General features: G+C 43.5%; 1 protein-coding gene across 3 annotated transcripts in view; it reads left to right on the top strand.

Annotated features, from left to right (window-relative positions):
- Positions 1-19,557, top strand: part of Dtnb (dystrobrevin beta) — a 204,225-nt gene that overhangs the window by 154,092 nt on the left and 30,576 nt on the right. For all 3 annotated transcript variants that reach the window (XM_028778099.1, XM_028778098.1, XM_028778097.1), the window contains exons 13-15: positions 14,305-14,390; positions 15,247-15,360; positions 17,945-18,041. In XM_028778099.1, coding sequence (XP_028633932.1) covers positions 14,305-14,390; positions 15,247-15,360; positions 17,945-18,041 — 297 coding nt within the window. The remainder of the gene's footprint in view (positions 1-14,304; positions 14,391-15,246; positions 15,361-17,944; positions 18,042-19,557) is intronic.

Below are 19,557 nucleotides of genomic sequence, written 5' to 3'. Positions count from 1 at the left end.
TCAAAAAATAAAAAACAAAAAAGGTTAACCCAGATGCAATATGCATCTTTCTTGAAAGACACCAAAAAAAATTGACACATAAGTTAGCCAAAAAAAAAAAAATCAGTTAATGGTTGTTATAGAAATTGAATTCATAATTAATTTCCCACAAAGAAAACTCCATGTCCTGATGGCTTTATTGTTGAATTTGTCAGTCTTAGAGGAGCTAAAAAAAAATATGTGAAAAGGGTAGTACTCCATGATCAGTTTAATTTATCCAAGCAATACAAATCTATGTACTATATTAAATAAATCCGTGTAATTAACAATTTAAAGAAGTTTGTAAAATCATATTAGTAGATACAGAAGAGGCATTTGACAGAGAACAGTGCCATTTGTGAAAAAAATTCCTATGCATTCCAAGAATAAAAACAGGACAGACTTCCTCTCTCTGAGCAATGCTTACACAAAAACTGCTGGATAGTGTGGACATTAAAGACTAAATCTTGCAATCCTCCCTATTTGTCTTCCAAGTCTAATTTTACTGTCTCTGTTTACAGTTACATTAGAAGACCTAGCCAGCAACACCAAGTATAAACACTGAGAAGTAAAATGATCTTTGAAAGTAGCATGGTCTGCTGTAGAACCTGTGCAAACACTACTAGAACATGCAAGTCAGCTTATAGCGTGCTACAAGATGAAAAGCATAGCCGGGCGGTGGTGGTGCACGCCTTTAATCCCAGCACTTGGGAGGCAGAGGCAGGTGGATTTCTGAGTTCGAGGCCAGCCTGGTCTACAGAGTGAGTTCCAGGACAGCCAGGGCTACACAGAGAGACCCTGTCTCGAGAAAAAAAAAAAAAAAAAAAAAAAAGATGAAAAGCATAGAGAGCACAGGGAGCATGCAGCCCAATGCTAACATGCTTGCCTAGCCCTAGACTCAATCTCCAGTACACCAAAAAGAAGACGAATAATAAAAATGAAAGGGATTTAAGACTAGAAGCTATACAACCTTGCTAAGAGACAGGGAGCGCCTGTGTAAATTGAGAGATATGCCATATTATTAACTGAAGACTTGTTCACATAAGGATGTATCTTCAAACTGACTTACAGACAGTACTGGTCAGAGGCCTAACAGATACTTGATTTGGGCTGGGTCGGGGTTGGAACTTGGGAATCTAACTATGCAACCCTAGCTGGCTGTGTCTCACTGTGTAGACTAGTCCAGCCTAGAACTTTGGAGGCTCCTCCTGCCTCCACCTCCCCAGTGCTAGGATTATAGGCATATGCTTCTGTGCCACACTCAACAGGCTTCTGTTTGTTGTTAAACTGGCAAACTCATTTTTAAAATATGTCTAGAAAACTAAAGGACTCGGAGTAACTATAACAGTCTTGAAAAAGAACAGAGTTGGCAAATATCACCCTAGGTAAAACCAAGGCCTACTATAAAGCTCTAGTAATCAAGAAAGTGAGGTTTAGCCACACCCCCTAATCCTAGCACTTTGGAGGCCGAGGCAGGTGAATCTCCGTGAGTTCCAGCAGCCATCTTGGTCTACAGAGTGAGTTCTCTGTCTCAAAAAACCAGCCAGCCAGCCAGCCAAACAAAGAGTGAGGTTTAGTTAAAAGATGGACAGACAAACCAAGGGAACAGGGTAGAGTATACATAAAATAGACTCCCAACAGCAGCACAGAAGCAATTCTGTCAGGGAAGGGAAAAATTTTAAGCTTTATTTTTATTTTATGTATCTGGGTGTGTTTCCTACAGATAACGTCTGTGTACTATTCACTGCTCTAGAGGCGGTGGGACCTGGGAGATGGACCCAGTCAATGAGGAGCACTGAAGTTTTATTTGAAAGCCATCAGTATAAACTGATGTTATCCACATGAGTAGCATGTGTAGTCACAAGGGCAGTTGCATGTCACAGGCAAGCTGAACACACATGTGGCAAAAACATGTTTTCCATAGAGGCATATAAACAAATACTAGTCAGCTGTAATGAATAATCTGAAGTAAACTCACTCCTATCTGCTACACCTGGGAAGGGGCGTGAAAGCCTACTCTAAGAACACTTTTGTGGTTTTGAAGAAGCTGAGTTCTTAAGACTCTTGCTTTGTTGAAGTTTTCTCTCAAGCACTCAGAGTTCTCCACACACAGCTTCATTCTCGGACCATGTTCTGACTGTGGGAGAAGGCCAGAAGAAAGCATCAGATCCTCTGGAACGAGAGTTACAGGGGGTTGTTAGCCACCATGTAGATGTTGGGAACTAGACCTGGATCCTTTTGAAGAGCAGCCAATGCTGTTAACTGCTGAAGCATCTCTTCAGCCCTCACAGTTCTCTTTTATAAGTTACTGATACTAAAATCTCAAGGTGTGTGTGTGACGGGGGGGGGGGGGGGGGGCGGGGGAGCGGGAGAGACTGCTCAGCAGTTAAAAGCACTTCTTGTTCTTGCAGAGGACTGGAGTTCAGTTCCAGCACCCACGTCAGACAGCTCACAACAGCCTGAACTACAGCTCCAGGGTATCCAGTGTCCACTTCTGGCCTTCACAGGCACCTGTAGGCATGTGCACAAATCCATACACAGAAACACATGCACACACACAATCAAAAATCAAATAACTTTTTAATTAAAAGAACAGTGGGGCTGGAGAGATGGCTCAGCGATTAAGAGCACTGATTGCTCTTCCAGAGGTCCTGAGTTCAATTCCCAGCAACCACATGGTGGCTCACAACCATCTGCAATGGGGTCTGATGCTCTCTTCTGGTGTGTCTGAATAGAGCAATGGTGTACTCATATATATAAAATAAATAAATAAATCTTTAAAAAAATTTAAAAGAACAGTAAATGTGTTAATAAAATATCTGAAACAAGTAAAATAAAATTTGTGAGCTGGAAAATATTTGTAAGAAAAATTTCCAAAACTCGAGACAGAGTGGCTTGTGTTGGAACCCCTGCACCTCTGCTGCAAGTTCCAGGTCAGCCTGAGCTATGTCATGAATTTCAGGCCATCCTGGGATGGCTAGCACAGTGCAGAATCCCTAAACAGGAGAACCTGAAGTTCAGGATCAGCTTCACCCACACTGGGAATTTGAAGTTAGTTTGTGCTACATGCAACCCTATCTCAAAAGAGGACAAAAAAGTCTCCAAAACAACGTAAACTTGGAAACTCTGAACAGATGCGTTCAGAGACGGAGTGTAGAGAACAGCCATCTAATTAGAATCTAAGCTCTTCAGAACTGCGATGAAGAACAAATGGTTAAAGTTCTTTCCAGAACTGATATAAGACAAGAATCCTCAGGTCAAAATATCATAATCAGTCCCCAAAAAGAGAAAAATAGCTTTCCTAAAACCATGGGGCACAGCTACCTGGGAGGTTCAAGCAGGACAAAAAAGTCCTTAGCTGTACTCCAGCGTCAAGAAGGAAGGGGTTGGGGGCTGTGGCTCAGTTTTAGAGTGCTGTCGCACTATGTACAGTTGATGGCTTCCATCCCTAGATCCTCAAGAGTGAGAGAGAAAACTATTGTTTACAAAAGATCACCAGTTTCTCCACCACAACAATGGGGTAATTCTTCATAAAGGGTGGGAAAAAAAGCTTTACTGGAAGATAAAGTGAGTACACCCAGTGTTGCTGAGTTTTTGACAAAGCTTGAAATATTCCTTAAAGGGAAAAACAATTGAGTGTCATTACTGCACTGAAAAGAGCTAGTTAAATGTTAAGAGGAAAAGAGAAAACTCCAAGAAGCCTGGAAAGGTCACAGTAGGATGAGTGCTAAGAGCAGTGCTAATGGCTCACACTTACTGAAAGTGCACTGGGTGGAGGTCATTATTCTAAGTGCTTTGCATATCTTAGCTAATTGATTATTCAAAACAGTCCTGTTTCCTGTGGCCAGAGAGATAACCACCCAGTCTTTAAGTAGCCCAGCTGGGATGAGGAATGCCCTTTTTATCTCTCAAGCACTGATAATTTAACTATTGAAGGTTAAGGTTCTGGAGGAAAGAAATGAACAAAAAAAGCAAAGAGTAAAATGAAAGGAAAGATGACCTGGAACCAAAACCATGGACTCTCAGACACTAACCACCGACAAAGAGCCAGTCCTTCCCAAAACTGTGTCAGCTCTTGTAAGAGGAAGTGGCAGAATTTGGAGGCTGGTGCTGGAGAGGAGTGAGGCGGGACAGAAGCAACATGTCAGATGTGACAGTTAGGTCTCCTTCATGGAGAGGTACCTTTGCTTGCCAAGGCTGCTGATGACGATTCTTGATGTGTTGCTTCTCCCCAAAACAATCTAACGTCAGATCATATATGTAACTCAGATATTGCAACTCTGAAGGTTGTGGAATGGAACAGCGCAGAAGAAACAACGGCCTAGGAAAAAATGCAGAGCAATGTGGAAGAGCTGGTTAAATCTTACGCGTGCCCTCGGCCAGTCATAACTGGTTAGGTAATTTCAGAAATTCAGAATCATGAGTCAGTGAGTTGAGATGGGCTGTGACTGAGTTCTAATAAGTATGCTTAATGCTCTGAGATAGCCCCATTGACCTTACAGGGCCCTTTAAAATTCTGTAAACAAGAGGCAAAGCCTTTTCACCCTGAGGTCCTGGTCTCCTTTGCCATGAACCCAGATAAGGATGTTTGCACCTGCTGGTTTCCATTGCCCGATGTTGAATTGTCATGAAAGTGATCACAGCTCAGAAAGGGTCCCTTTCATCTTAGTTTACTTTGCCAAGTATGGCTATCTTCTAAATATCAGGCCTCTCAGCATTCTTCTTCACTCTGCCTAACACAGAGAGCCTGCCTAATCCTCTAATCTCACCCTGAGTCAAGTGCTTTGCATAACGTGGGGGCAGTGCTCCGAGAGCTTATTTATAGGCTGCTAGATAGGCTTCCTATTGATTTTTCTCAGAGACCTTCTTCCACAGAGAGAGACCATTCAATCATTTGTGCCGCAGCGCACACACCCCGCTGAGTGCCTCTCCAGCAGACACCGGCCGCCTCACCCTTGGTGCACAGCAGACCAGGCAGTGCCTCAGGCTGACACTTGAGGACAGGCACTGTGGCTTTCACAGATGTGCCAGGAGGACTCATTTGTTTTCCTAGAGTGCCGAAGTTTCTTTTTTTAAAAGAAGGAAATGGAAAACCCTGCAGTGTGGGCTGAGTCATAACAGTGATGGCAGATTGTTAGTTCTCAAGCCTTAACCAGCACTGGACATGATGTGATGTTTTCTTTTAAGGGTTTCTCATGAAACTAAAACAAAAAAAATTAAAACCCTTTACAGGAAAAGTAAGAGGGAGGGACAGCACTACCATTGTCATTCTGCCTCACGTTTAGACCTTTCTGAGAGGCTGTTTCCACAGCCGCACCCCAATCTTCATAGTCTTGTAGTCATGGTTGCTTGAGGCAGACTATCACGGGAACGTCCTCATGACTTCTCAAACTTTGGTGGTCAACAGTATCTTAGCTGGATTTTGGATACATGTAGTGACTGCAGGCCCCACAAAAATATTTACTGCAAAACCTGGTCACATAATGTGGTCATATATGAAGCAGTTTAAAATGTGCAGGCTTTGCCTCTGACCTACTAAACCAGAATCTCTGGGTTTAGAGCCCATCTGTCTTTACTGAAGGAAAAAACAAAGGAAGTCTTCTGATTTACAGCCAGCCTGGGAAGCACCGTCTTAAACAGTATTATTGGATTCTGGGGAGAGGTTAATAACCCATAGCCTACACTTATCCTCTAGGAGGTTAGATTGTGGGCAGACTGCCCAGGGATACAGATAGTATAGTGGCTCTCAGGGGCATCTCTGTGGACTCCTCCTGTCAGGTTCATAAAGGTCAAAGCCACTGGTCTCTCTTTCAGGAGGCTGCAGAAATGCATACTGGGCTACATCTCACTGACTGTTCACTTTCCTTGGATGTGTGATGTTTACATAGTTCAACTAAAGGGACCTTGTCTCTTATCCTCTATCTGCCAGCTGTGTCTCTGCCTCCCTGGAGGTGGTATAGCTCTGAGACCCTTGAGCCTGAAAGGATGCTAATGTGAGAAGCACCACCTTTCCTAGGACTAGAAGGGCTGCAACAGAAGTAGATCCCACTCTTCATTCCCAAATGGAGTCTTCTTCATTCTCCAGTACTAAGCCTTCCCTCCCCCACTCCACAGGGTTTTGCTATGTAGCCTAGGCTGGAATTGGCTTCTTCTGTAGTCCATTCTGTGTGTGGAGGTGTGTGGAGGGTATCTATGTGTCTGTGTGTGTCTGTGTTTGTTCTTGAGGAAGACATTAGATTTCCTGAGCTTGAGTTATGGGTACAAGCTGCTCATTGTATATGCTGAACTCCAGTTCACCTAGAAGAGCAGCAAGTGCTCTTAACTGCTGAGCCATCTCTCCAACTCCCGCCCTGGATGTTTACCTGGTCTTCAAGGCAACTCTAGTAGATAGATATGATTCCTAGTATGATTTTTGTGAATGAGAAAAGAGGCACATCAAAGTTGAGTCACCTTGCTAAGGTTCCCAGCCAGACTTGAGAGTAAATACAGGTTTGTATGACTTCGTGTTTCAGTGTAGTTGTAGATCGCTTTCCACCTATACAGCATTGGTGTTGTAACGTACATATAACCAGTGTTTTGGTGTTTGGTGCTAAGTAAATTCTGGGGGTTTGTTGTTCTCTTTTTTTGAGACAGTGTCACATGTACCCCAAGCTAGCTTCAAGCTTGATACGGAGCCAAGGATGACCATGAATTCATAATCCTCCTACTTCTACATCCCAAGTACTAGAATTTAAATCGTTTTGCTTTTAAAATTATTTATTTATTTATTTATTTATTTATTTATTTGTGGGAGTTGTAGAGGCCAGAGAAATGCTTGCAAGACTCAGTTTCTTCTTTCACCCTATGGAGCCCAGAGATTGAACTCCTATCATAAGGTTTGGCAGTAGGTACCTTTACCCACTGGGCAGTCTTTGTCAGCCTATACCTTTAGGAAGGAAGAAGGAAGGAAGGAAAGAGGGAGGGAGGGCGGGAAGAAGGAAGGAAAGATAGATTCCAGGGGACCTGTCTCCACCTTCTTATGTGAATGTGATGCACAGATGTTTTACAGTTGTGTGCAAAACACTCTGCACATGAAAAAATAAAGAAGTCTAAAATCATAGAAGACATTCTAAGATGGTGAAGTTCTGTCTATTCCAGCAAGGCAGAGTTCTGATTGATAGAGCATTGCTCCAAACATTCCTGCTGAAATATCTGACAGTGTTTTTTTTTTTTTAAATGTTCACTAGTGTGTGTGAACCAATATACCCTATGCATGAAGGAACCGGTATGTCTTTTTGCCACTGTAGCAGACCATCCAAGTTTCAGAAGTCAAGAGAACGTCAGGGTTCAGGGTTTTGAACTTATTAAATAAATCCAGAGACTTAGCTTTTATTTGGCAGTGACTAAATCTTGATAAATTTTGTTGTTTTTTTTTTCTGAGTCTAAGGTATGCTAATGAAGGGCCTATTAAAGGACAGAGCATGGCCTAAAACTGTATTTAGCTAGTGGGCAAACTGTGGAGAGGAACATAGAAACATAGAGACCAACATAGAAACAGAATTATTGCCGTTTGCCAATTTAAAAGATTTTTCAGGAAATCTGAATACATACACACACACACACACACACACACACACACACACACACACACTACACTACACTTTTCAGGACTTTAACAAAACATTTACAAACTAAAAGGTAGAATTCCCTACCCCAATCCCAAGCCCCAGCTGCAGTAGAGCTGGATGAAATTCAACCTTGAAGTTCGAGAAATTCTGTCTCCCCTGTCATAGCCTGGCGGTCAGCACCTATGGGTGGACATGGTTTCATATTTGAAGAAAAGACTTGTTTTTTTTTTTCCCCCCTCAGGATTCAGACTTCACAAATGGAAAACAGCTCCTTACTGTGAGTTTGATTCATTAAGGCTTAAAACCTTTCAGTTTATATGCGTGTGTGTGTGTCCTAAAAAAAAAATAGAGACATATATGAACATCCTTTAAATAAGGAAAAGGTGATAATTTCAGATACATATACAGACACACACACACACACACACACACACACAGCCTGAAACTCACTGTGTAGTTCACCTAGCTTTGCACTTATGGTAATCATCCTGTCTCAGCCTCTCAAGTATTGAGATTACTGGTTTGAGCCTCTGCACTGGGCTTAATGAAGTTTTGTTTTCTTTTGCTTGGTTTTATTTGTTTTGTTTTAAGGCAGAGATTCTTGAAGGCTGGCTTGAACTCACTGAATAGCTGAGGGTAAACCTGAACTTCTGATCCTCCTGCCTCTACTTCCTAAATGCTAGAATTGTAGGGATTTACCACCACACCCACCTAAGAAACTTCTACTTAAATAGGATGGGACTGTTTGGGAACTCACAGACTTTGATTCTCTTCTGCTCTAGCATATAAGAGTGTGTGCCAGTCTCCTCATTGGTCACCTGAGAAAATCCACTCATCACACACATTGCTTTGCTAAAGCTGTGGGCATAATTTTATGACAATGGAGATGCTAGCTTAAGAGAATATTGAGAGTAGAACATTGGAACAGGACAGTAATGGCCCAGGTGGGTGGTGCACACCTGCAAGTCCCAGGTAGCGGGAGGCTAAGGGAAGAGCCAGAAGTTTAGTCCAGGATATCAAGGCCAACCTGAGCAACATAGCGAGACTGTCCTTCATCTCCCAAAATGTTACAGTAAGTAAAAAATACTTTAAAGTGTTACCGAGGGAAAGACAATTTGGAGATCTTAAATAAAGGTGTCTAGGAACAAGTGGATTTGATGACCCATAAGGAATGCCACTTTGCTGCCATCTGCAGACTGTGGATCCACCCCAAGTGTTCTCTGCTGATCTGGCAATGATCCCTGTTGGGAGCTGAGTGGTACCACACGCCTTTAATCCCAACACTTGAGAGGCAGAGGCAGGGGGATCTCTATGAGCTCAAGGCCAGCCTGGTCTAGTGAGAAAGTTCCAGAAAAGCCAGAGCTACACAGAAAAACCCTGTTTCAATCCCCTACCCCAATAAATAAAATAGAATAATTTTTTTAAAGATGATCCCCTCCTGAGGTTTTGCAGTGGGCCTAGTTCAATATACCAAGTTGCCTCAGTATGCTTCCAGAACACTTAGGCTGACTCTGCACTCAGAAAGTCCAGAGAACAATGTTTTTTACCCAGAGTATGTTATCTTAAGGATGAAAGGGATAGATTTTGTGAAGTCACTGTTATTCAGAAGTTACTATAGAATGGGAGCTTCTCAGGTCCCCGTCCACATGAGTCAGCAGCCCCAGATCTGGCCAGAGTGTCCTCACTTGGAGGCCTTCCAGGGAGAAGGACGGAATAGGGAAAGGTCGTGATCTCGTTAAAGGACTTGGTGTGCAGTAGAAGTTCTCTCATGCATGAGAGGGGGTCCAGCTGATCAAAGGTTGGCTTTAAATATTTAAAGAGATGTTTACTCAAGTATGAAGTATGACAAGCATTTGCAAAACGATACATCAGCATCTGGACAGAAAATATAGCCTATAGGAAGTAATTGGAGCAGAATGCCTAGAACAAATTAGTGTGAGCTTATGGAAATAGCTTATTTTCCTATTGTCTGCTTAAAGTGGTCATTTTTTTTAAAAGTAAGTTGAGATGGGAGCCAGACCATGATCAGAATGTCTCAGCACTGTATGTCCACTCAAGCACGCTTTCATGAGGTCTTCTGCACCCAAGCTGTTTCCTTCCCGCAAGAAGCCTTTTTCAGCTTCCCTTCTCGGGTCTGTGCTGGAATGACTACACAGGAACTTACAAACTCTTGACTACGAAACTCTTCTTCATCACCTTGAGGCCCTTAGGCTGCCTCCCTTCAGCTGTTCCAGCAAGGCCAGCTGCCCCACCCCTGCCCTTTTCTCTGCTGTGTATGCTCTTCCCCAGCCTTCTGGCTTCCTGGGCCTACTCAGAAGCCTCTCACTGGAAGGACTCTCTCAAGTCACAGCCTTCCTCATGCCTGTTACTGTTGATGTGTTTGTTCACTTATTTTTTCATTCTGATCTCCCCTGATGTAATGTCAGCTCCATGAGATGAAGTTTTTTGCCATTCACCAGGGTATCACTAGTTGTTTGAATAGTGTGTCTGACACAGAGGAGCCAGAAAACGAATAAATTGATTTTGTTCTTGAAAGAAATTATCTAAGGTCTCTTCTAGACAATGTTTCCTGTGAACTACCATTCTGTTTCTGTCTTAGCCTCTTCAGAGTCCAGAAAATATTTGAGGAAGATAGACGTGTCTTTGTTTTATATTATTGCTATTGTTATTAAGGAGCCCCATGGTATTAAAGATATCAAATAAGTTAAATGCTAGATGTCTCTGCTGTATAATATAAACTACATACTAGTCCATTGTTCACTTCTATAATACCTAAGGTAAGGTGATGATAAAGAAAAAAAGGCAGCCAGGCAGTGGTGGCGCACGCCTTTAATCCCAGCACTTGGGAGGCAGAGGCAGGCGGATTTCTGAGTTCGAGGCTAGCCTGGTCTACAGAGTGAGTTCCAGGACAGCCAGGGCTACACAGAGAAACCCTGTTCCGAAAAAACCAAAACCAAAAAAAAAAAAAAAAAGAAAAAGAAAAAAAGATTTACTAAGGCTCACTGTTCTGGTAGGTCAGGATCAAGGGCCAGCATCTGGTGATGGTCTTCTTGGGGAAGGCTCCTAACACAGCCCAGAGCATCATATGGCAAAAGACAGAGAACTTTGTGTGTGTGTGTGTGTGTGTGTGTGTCTTATAGAATTCAGTCTTGGGGACCAAGATCAAGTCATGGAGTCTTCATCCTAAAGACATCATTCAATCCTAATTACTTCCCAGAAGTCTGTTCCCCAAACACCATAGTCCCTGTCGTTTCCATCCTTTTTTAATACCTCACAGTGAAGATTGCAGTCTAACACATGAAGCTGTAGGGAACACTCAGAGAAGAATTCTTTGGCTATATTTACTGTTTTCGTTTTTGGAGACAGGGTCTCACCATGTACCTTTGGCTGGCCTGGAACTCACTTTGTAATTTGTAGTTTGGCCAGGAACTTAGAGTCTGCCTCTGCCTCTGCCTCTGCCTCTGCCTCTGCCCTTCTGCCCTTCTGACTCTCTGACTCTCTGACTGACTCTCTGACTCTCTGCCTCCACCTCAAGTGCTGGGATTGAAGGCCTTTGCCACCGCTTATATTTATATTTTGACCAAAGGAAACAAGCCACTGGGCATTGGGGCTGGGTTGGAGGTTCTCCTATGAGTTCAGGCAGGTGGAAAACCCCAGACCCACTCCGTCTGCAGGAACTGTTGCTTCTCCACTTCTGTTTGAGAAACAGTGCTTCTGGGCTTCTCTGCCTCCACTATAGAAGACACTAGGTTTGCAGTCAAACCGAAAAGCATCAAGGGTTATTTAAATGTTCCCAGTGAATGCCACCAAGCTTGCTTGTTCTCCCACAGTTCATGTCCTTCCCACATCTGTAATTTCCCCTGCCCTCACCCTTACAGAGAACTATAACTTTTGATTCCTCTTTTTTTAAAAATTAGAAACCAATTATTCATATCCAGGTTCATTCTCAACCACTTTTGTGAGGCTCAGCTTGAGCTCTTACAAGATTCTAAATACAGCATGGGGCGTTTGCTCAGCTGGCTGCTGGTACACACTTCTAAGGGAAGAAGGAAGTTATCTTTTTGTTGGGTTTTGTTTTGTTTTAAGAAGAAAAATATTAGATGATCTGGTAAAAACCAGATTGGCTGTGCTAGTTTACCTATTTATTTAGAAAACACCATATGAAAAGACTCAGACTTGTTATTGAATCTTCCAACTCTGGGCAGGATATTAGCAGGTTCCTGCTCTTGTTGGTCATGCTTGAGGCAAAGCAGAGAAGGTGCAGAGTGAGCACGGCTGGCGGACAGCCCAGTTGAGAGCTTCCGTTTTAGTTGCTGAGTGAAAGGGAAACAGCACCTCATCATCCCTGTTTCCTTTCTGTGTTCCTTGGCTAACATATGTACTGTTGAGGGGGAGGCGTGGGGAGATCTAGATAGAGTCTCAAACTTATAAAAGAAATTGGAACCGAGGATGAGGTAGTTCAGCCACTTTTGGAAACAGTATAGAGTCTCACATACATGGCTGAGGTTGACCTTGAAATCTTGATCCTCCTGCCTCCACCTGAGAGGATTACAAGTATGTGTCACCACACCTGTTTTTATGTGAGGTTAGGGTATTGGGGTTCAAAGCCAGGGTTTCATGTATGCAGGGTAAGCACTTTCTCAGCTGAGCGACACCGCCAGGCCCCAACCCACTTTCTGCAGTGTGTGAATGGTGTTTCTAAGTGTTTATTGTTTTCTACCATATTCTTGAAGGAGCTAACAAAGGTACACCCACATGGTCTCTCCAAAGTTGACACAAACCATGACTAACCACATTAGAGTGTGTCCAACATTACAGTTCCTAAAGAAAGGAGTGCACAATGAAATACCACCTCACACCCACAAGAATGACTCCTCAGAAAGATGGACACGTGTCGGCAAACATGAAGGAAAGTGGCAGTGTCACACAGTGTTGTGGGAACTAGTTCAACCACTTTGGAAAAAGGTCTCCAAAGGCAGTTACGATGTGGCTCAGCAGTTTTACTCCTAGAAGAATAATCAAGAGGAAGGACATATTTCTACACAAATACTCATAGCATCATTCAAAATAGCCAAAAAGTAGGAATAGCTGAAATGTAAATCATTTGTTAGATAGAAAATGTGATATACTTATATTATGGAATATTATTCATCCATAAAAAAATAATTACTGATTTGTGGTATAATAGTGAAGCCTGAGAACATTTTGTTAGGGTAAAGAAGTCAGATGCAAAGGCTATAGTTTATGTATAATATACAGAATCAATGAAACTACAGAGACGGAAAGAATGGTGGCTCTCAGGGCAGACAGAAATAGATTATCATTGCGGATGGGCATGGGATAAAGGGGAACAGTAAAATTTTGCTGGACATAGACGGTAGTGACGGTTTCACAATCTCATGAACATGCTAAAAATTGCTAAGCTATATAGTTTAAAAGGTCCGGGGCTGGGATTTGGTTTAGTTAGTAAAGCACTTGCCTGGAGCGCACAAAGCACTGGGTTCAGTCCCATCACTGCATAAACCAGGTGTGGTGCCAGACACCTGTAAGGATCTGGGGAGTTAGAGGAAGGAGAGTCCAAGTTCGGAGTCATCCTTAGCCATGTATATTCTAGGCCAGCCCAAGCTCCTGTCTTAAAAGGGGAGGTGTACACTTATGAAATATAAACTCACTTCTATTTTAAAAAAGAAAACCTCACAGTTACAGCCTTTATAGTAAGGATGTTGAAGCAAAAAGGATTTCAACAGGTTTCAGTGAGAATACTGTGAAATTGGGGCTGTGGCCTGTGAGGTTTCTGAGTGGTAATGCTCTCACCACCAAGCCTAATGGCCTGAACCCAAGAGAGACAACTCATCCATGTCCTCTCCTCTCACACCATGGCATACATGCACACACACGCAAAGTAAAACACAGTGTGTACATTGATATAAAGACCTGTAAGTAAAGGCATATTACTGCCTCTGCTGTAGTTACTAAAAGCTGAAAGCAAGGGATACTCCTCAGCAACAAACATTGTGAACGTCCAAAACCTCCTGCTGCACTGAAAGCAGAACTACATACAGAATCATTCTGTGGGTCACGATTCAAGGAAGACAAAGCCAGGTGGAAAGTCCATCAGTGCTCAGTGCTTGCGTAAGCCCACTCGGCATTGGTGGCAGCAACTGAAGACAAACTATGCATCCTAAGGGATTAGTTTATGGTGATGGAAAATGTTTGAAAACTGGATCGTGGTGGGTGGTTTCAAAAATGATTTTTTTTGTTTGTTTGTTTGTTTGTTGGTTGGTTGGTTTTTTGGTTTTGTTTTGTTTTGTTTTGTTTTGTTTTGTTTTGTTTTGAGACAGGGTTTCTCTGTGTAGCCCTGGCTGTCCTGGAACTCACTTTGTAGATCAGGCTGGCCTCGAACACAGAAATCCACCTGTCTCTGCCTCCCAAGTGCTGGGATTAAAGGCGTGCACCACCACTGCCTGGCTCAAAAATGTTTAAATTTACTAAGATTATAGAATTGGATAGGTTTTATGGTATATAAAGGAAACCTCCAAAATTGTTTGTTTTAGGGAGGGGGTTGGTTTGTTTTTTTGTTTTTGTTTTTTGTTTTTTGTTTTTTTGATAAATCAGCAGTCAGTCTCAGACTGTTGATACATGAATTTGGAAAAAATAAAACAAAAAATCTTTCTCGTAGACTCGTCCTCCCACTGAGGCCAGCTTCAACTTTGATGCCAACAAACAACAGAGACAGCTCATTGCAGAACTAGAAAACAAGAACAGGTAAGAATGAGACTTTCTGACCTGTGTCCTAAAGCCAGGACCCGCCCTGGGGATCCACTGGGTGGTCCTTGTCACCTCCTAGCCTGCTTGGCTTGTTTGGTTGCTTCTGCTTCTCGGAGATGGTAACTAAGGCTGACCTTGAACTCACTGTGTAGAAGAGGCTGACTTTGATCTCTTACCCTCATGCCTCTACCCACCCAGCTCTGTATGACTCCTTAGCAAGCAGGAGGACCCAGGACCAGGAGATACACTCACTGTATGCTATGGGTTCCTATCTTCTAAGCTCTGCTTTGCCACCTCTGGAGAACCACTGCTCTGTCCTAGCAGCTCATCCTGGCCTGTTACACTACATGAAACCAGTCTCATTTTATTTTAAAAAGCAATTTTAAATATTGCTAAAAGGCCTGGGGAACCACACATTACACCACTATGCAGTGAAAGGTAGAACCAGAGCAAGGAGACTGGCCCTTGTGTAGCATGACTGGGGAGGAAATAGCAGCAACCTCCAGTCAGTAGCCAGGATCCAAGGGAAGGAAGAGAATGGAGGAAGAGTTGGAAGTCTACACAGGACCTACATTGTGAGGTTGCAATGTTCTCTTCCCCTGGAGAGGAGCAGGGCAAGTAGAATGTTCTAGTTGTCATTTCCCCTTCCTGGAGAAGGTTCATGTTCTTGAAAAGGACGTCCTCTGTGGGCAGAGCACTGAAGAGCCATCAGGTAAAGGTATCTGTTTTACACTTGGTGGTTTAGAAGCTTTAGAACAGAGGGTATGGAAGGCACTAAGGGAGAAAAACAGCTCATGGGGGAAAAAGAACCATCAAACACTGACCAGCACCTCCCACCATCCTCCATCCTCAGAGAGATCCTACAGGAGATCCAGCGCCTGCGGCTGGAACATGAACAGGCTTCCCAGCCCACTCCTGAGAAGGCCCAGCAGAACCCCACACTGCTAGCAGAGCTGCGCTTGCTGAGGTGAGTACACATCTACCTGCTCCCAAACTGCAGCTTGTGGTGGGAATTCCTGTATTGGGAAGCCAAACTAGTGAGACAGGATCTGTTCATCAGTAGAACCTGACATGTCAGAGCAGACTGCCTGCCAGACCTATCAACCACTCTGGGAGGGGGGTCCTCAGTCATCATTACAGAACTGGGCTCCCTCAAATCCCAAGCCAAGTAGTGGGTGGTGTTTGTCATCCAGGGGTTGTTTTTAAAAGGCAGCTATGATTTCCTGTACTTTTGGGGAGGGGGGCATCCATGTTGCAGTTAACATGTTACAGCTCCACTTAAGCTCTGATTTAGAGGCTCTGGGCACTTGAGACAGCCAGGGCTATGGCAGCATGTTGCCTGTGCACCAGCTCTGAGACGGGAGACTACAAGTGAGTGAATGCCTTGCACCTTCACTGTGGTACTGTTTCACCTGTCTCTCAGTGTACGGTGACTGCAGAGCTGAGAGCATAAGGCTATAGAGTCAGTATAGAACAGAGCAGTGTTTGTGGTCTCTCGGAGAAGATAGGGAAGTCTTCTCTGGAGAACATGGTGGGTGATCTGTGATGAGAGCCTTGTTTTCCTCTGTACCACAGAAGTCTGTGTATTCCCATGAGTGAAGACATTATGGAAGTCAAATCTGATGCCTTAGTTCTTACCAAGCTCTAGATTCTTGAATAGTGTGCCTTTCTGTTTCTTTTGTAGCATTTAGAATTCTATATTTGATATTTGATTGGGGAGGGGTTAGGGGATGAGATAATATCTTATTCTGTAGCCGAGGCTGGCCTAGAATGTTTAGCCTTAGGTAGTACAGGTTGGCTTTGAACTTATGGTAATCTTCCCTTCATCAGCCTCCCTGGGGCTAGGACTATCAGCCTGCACTACCCTGGCTGTCTCACTCTTAGTTATGAACGTGCTATCATCTGGGATACCAGAGCGGAAGGGCAGAGGTTTAATGCTTTCTTTGGGGTCTTAACCGTGGTTTCTTTTCAGTGAGGAACAATAATTATTGGTTTTTTACTTGTATCCTGTCATTTAGATTTTACTCATAAATAAATAGAGCATAAAGAATGTAAACTGTGCAGATGAATACAGTTAGCCAGTTCAGAGTGCCCTTTTCTCCCAAAGCTTCATAGCAGGGTGAACACATCAGTGCACACCTTCAATCCTAGCACTAGTAGCTAAGGCAGGAGGATTTCTATGAGTTCCAGGCCAGCCATGGCTGCAAATTAAGACCCTATCTCAAAAAGAAAACAGATGCTTCATTTCAGCTTGGCATTTAGTTGGGCTGTATATTTGGTGGCCCATTGTTCACTGTCACACTTTTGGGATGGTCACGTGGTAAATGCTTTACTAAGAAAGACAGAGGAAGCAAATGCTGACCCAACAGAGGAAGAGAGTCAGCTGACAACTTAAGAGACACCTGTATTACTTTTGTTGCTCAGCTGAGGTACAGGTGACTATTTTTATATCTAGAAAAGCAAAAGATGTAGGGCAGTGGTGGTGCACACCTTTAGTCCCAGCACTTGGGAGGCAGAGACAGGTGGATTTCTGAGTTCGAGGCCAGCCTGGTCTACAGAGTGAGTTCCAGGGCTCCACAGAGAAACCCTGTCTCAAAAAAACCAAAAAGAAAGAAAGAAAGAAAGAAAGAAAGAAAGAAAGAAAGAAAGAAAGAAAGAAAGAAAGGAGGAAGGAAGGAAGGAAGGAAGGAAGGAAGGAAAGGGAAAGAAAGAAAGCGAAAGAAGGAAGGGAAGGAAGGAAGGGAAGGAAGGGAAGGAAGGAAGGAAGGAAGGAAGGAAGGAAGGAAGGAAGGAAGGAAGGAAGAGCAGAAGCTGTCATTCCAGTTGTAGAACTATGGTTACTAAAAGTGTCTGGTGATAGTATAAGGAGCTGAAAAGTCTTACAGATTCAGTGAGCACAGGCTGAGTCCAAGGAGGTCATGCCATGCAAAGGAGCAAGAAGCAAGAGTCTAAGTCCAAGGGGATCTATTGCTTGAGAACTCAGGAGTTCATTTCACAACAGCCTCTGTAGCATGAGGCAAGGAGGGGTGTTTGATCCCTGAGCTAGGCCAGTTGTCTCTACATGTGGATACACAGTGCAAAGCCAGTAGCAGATGGATTAAATAGAAAGACACAACTTGGAAACTTCTGGGAGAAAACAGAAGAATTTCTTTAGGATTTTGGAATAGGAAATAATTGCTCAGAATTGCTAACAACAAAAGAAGCTGGTAGAGCTATCCGCATTGATCATAAGAACAGAGGGGCTGAGGATGTAGCTCAGTTGATAGAGTGCTCGCCTAGCACACACAAGACCCTGAGTTCAACCCCAGCACAGCAGAAACCAAGCATGGTGGTGCATGCCTGTAATTCCAGCATTTGGGTGGTGGATGCAAGTCAGCTACATAGAGTTTAAGGTCAGCCTGAGATAAAGGAGACATTGTATCCAACAAACAACCTCTGTTTATCAAGTGTCCTATAAAAGGCAGGATCCGTTTATAGGTTATATGTATGAGTTTAGGACCTGCCAATCACAAAGCTCCATTTCTGATGAGCACCAACCTCCTCTCGGGCAGGCAAAGGAAAGATGAGCTGGAGCAGAGGATGTCAGCGCTGCAGGAGAGTAGGCGGGAGCTGATGGTGCAGCTTGAGGGGCTGATGAAGCTGCTAAAGGTAAGAACTGGACCTGTGCTCACGCTCACTGCGGCTCTCACCAACCGTGAGGCACTGCTGGACCTGTGCGCGCTGCTCACCACTGCTTTCACCATCCGGGGGCACTGCTAGGCCCAGGAACAGTTTCCAGGGACGTTTGCCTAAGTGTAGCCTGATTGGATGTCAGTCAGAAATCAGCCTGTAAGATGCCTTAGCAGGTAAAAGCAAATGCTGGCAAGTCAGACTACTTGAGTTCAAACCCCAGGACCCACAGGGTGGAAGGGGAGAACTGACTCCTGCAAAGTATCTTTGACTTCTGCATGCACATATGTGCACACATACACACAATAAATAAATGTGAAAAAAAATAGAAGAAATAGAGTGATTCTCTTTGGCTCAGTGGTTAAGTGGCTCACTGGCTGCTCTCCCAGAAGACTCACTTTGTATTCCTAGCATCCACATGTACCTCACAACCATTTGTAACTCTAGTTTCTGAGGATCTGACACCCTCTTTTGACCTCTGTGAGCACCAGGCATACAAGTAAGTGGTGAACATACATACGCAAGGAAAACACTCATAAAATAATTACAAATAAGGATGTTTGTAAATCAGGAATTAACTATGTATAAATGCCAAATTTTTCTCAACTACTTTTCTTTCTTTTTTTTGTTTTTGTTGTTGTTGTTGTTGTTTTCCAAGACATGGTTTCTCTGTGTAGCCCTGGCTGTTCTGGAACTCACTCTGTAGACCAGGCTGGCTTCCAAATCAGAGATCCGCCTAGCTCTGTCTCCTCAGTACTGGGATTGAAGATGTGCACTACCACCACCCAGCTAAAGTTTTTCTTAAGACAGATTTTCAAATGTTTGACAAACATCAAGTGTACTCTTTTTAAAAAGAAGTACAGTAGCAAACTGTATTTGGATGTTGACAGAGAAACAACACCAACACAATATTTATAGCTATAGAAGGGGAGTTACTACAGAAAGAGGCTTGCTCCATCATGGAGGCAGAAGGGTCTGCTAGGGAGACACAGGAACGCCAGTGTGTCCCAAGGCCTGAGAAACTGCGGTACTGACTGTATCATCCCAGTCCAGAGGCTGGTTTGTAAGGAATGGGTGTTGGGTCATGACTTAAGTCCTAGAGTCTGAACGACCAAAGCCAGGGGAGCTCCAGTGGAGGTAAACACCACTCCTCCTAAGAGAGAAAACACTTGTTTTCCTTGCCTTCTGGTTTTATCCAGTTCCTCTGTGGTCTGGATGATATCCTTCCCTGTTAGTAAAAGCAGATCTTCTGCCCTTGGTCTGCTGGTTCCAGTACCAAGCTCTTTTCAGTATTCATGGACATGCCCGGGAGTGTTACCATTTCTGTGGATGTCCCTTAACCTGGTCAGGTGGACACAAAGGTGACATCGTGTAAGCCAGCTTACTTGTCGTGATTCTGAATAGTAACTACTACATTAGAAAAAACAGAATATCCACTCTAGGTTTAGTGTATAAGGCAAGCGAATAAATCAGGTTTGGTTTTTTTTTTTTTTTT

The sequence above is a fragment of the Grammomys surdaster genome, unplaced genomic scaffold (genome assembly GCF_004785775.1).
Source record: "Grammomys surdaster isolate TR1022 unplaced genomic scaffold, NIH_TR_1.0 324, whole genome shotgun sequence".
In the NCBI taxonomy this organism is placed as follows: Eukaryota; Metazoa; Chordata; class Mammalia; order Rodentia; family Muridae; genus Grammomys; species Grammomys surdaster.
The sequence above is the reverse complement of the archived record's forward strand: the minus strand, read 5'-3'. Positions and strand labels throughout refer to the sequence as shown.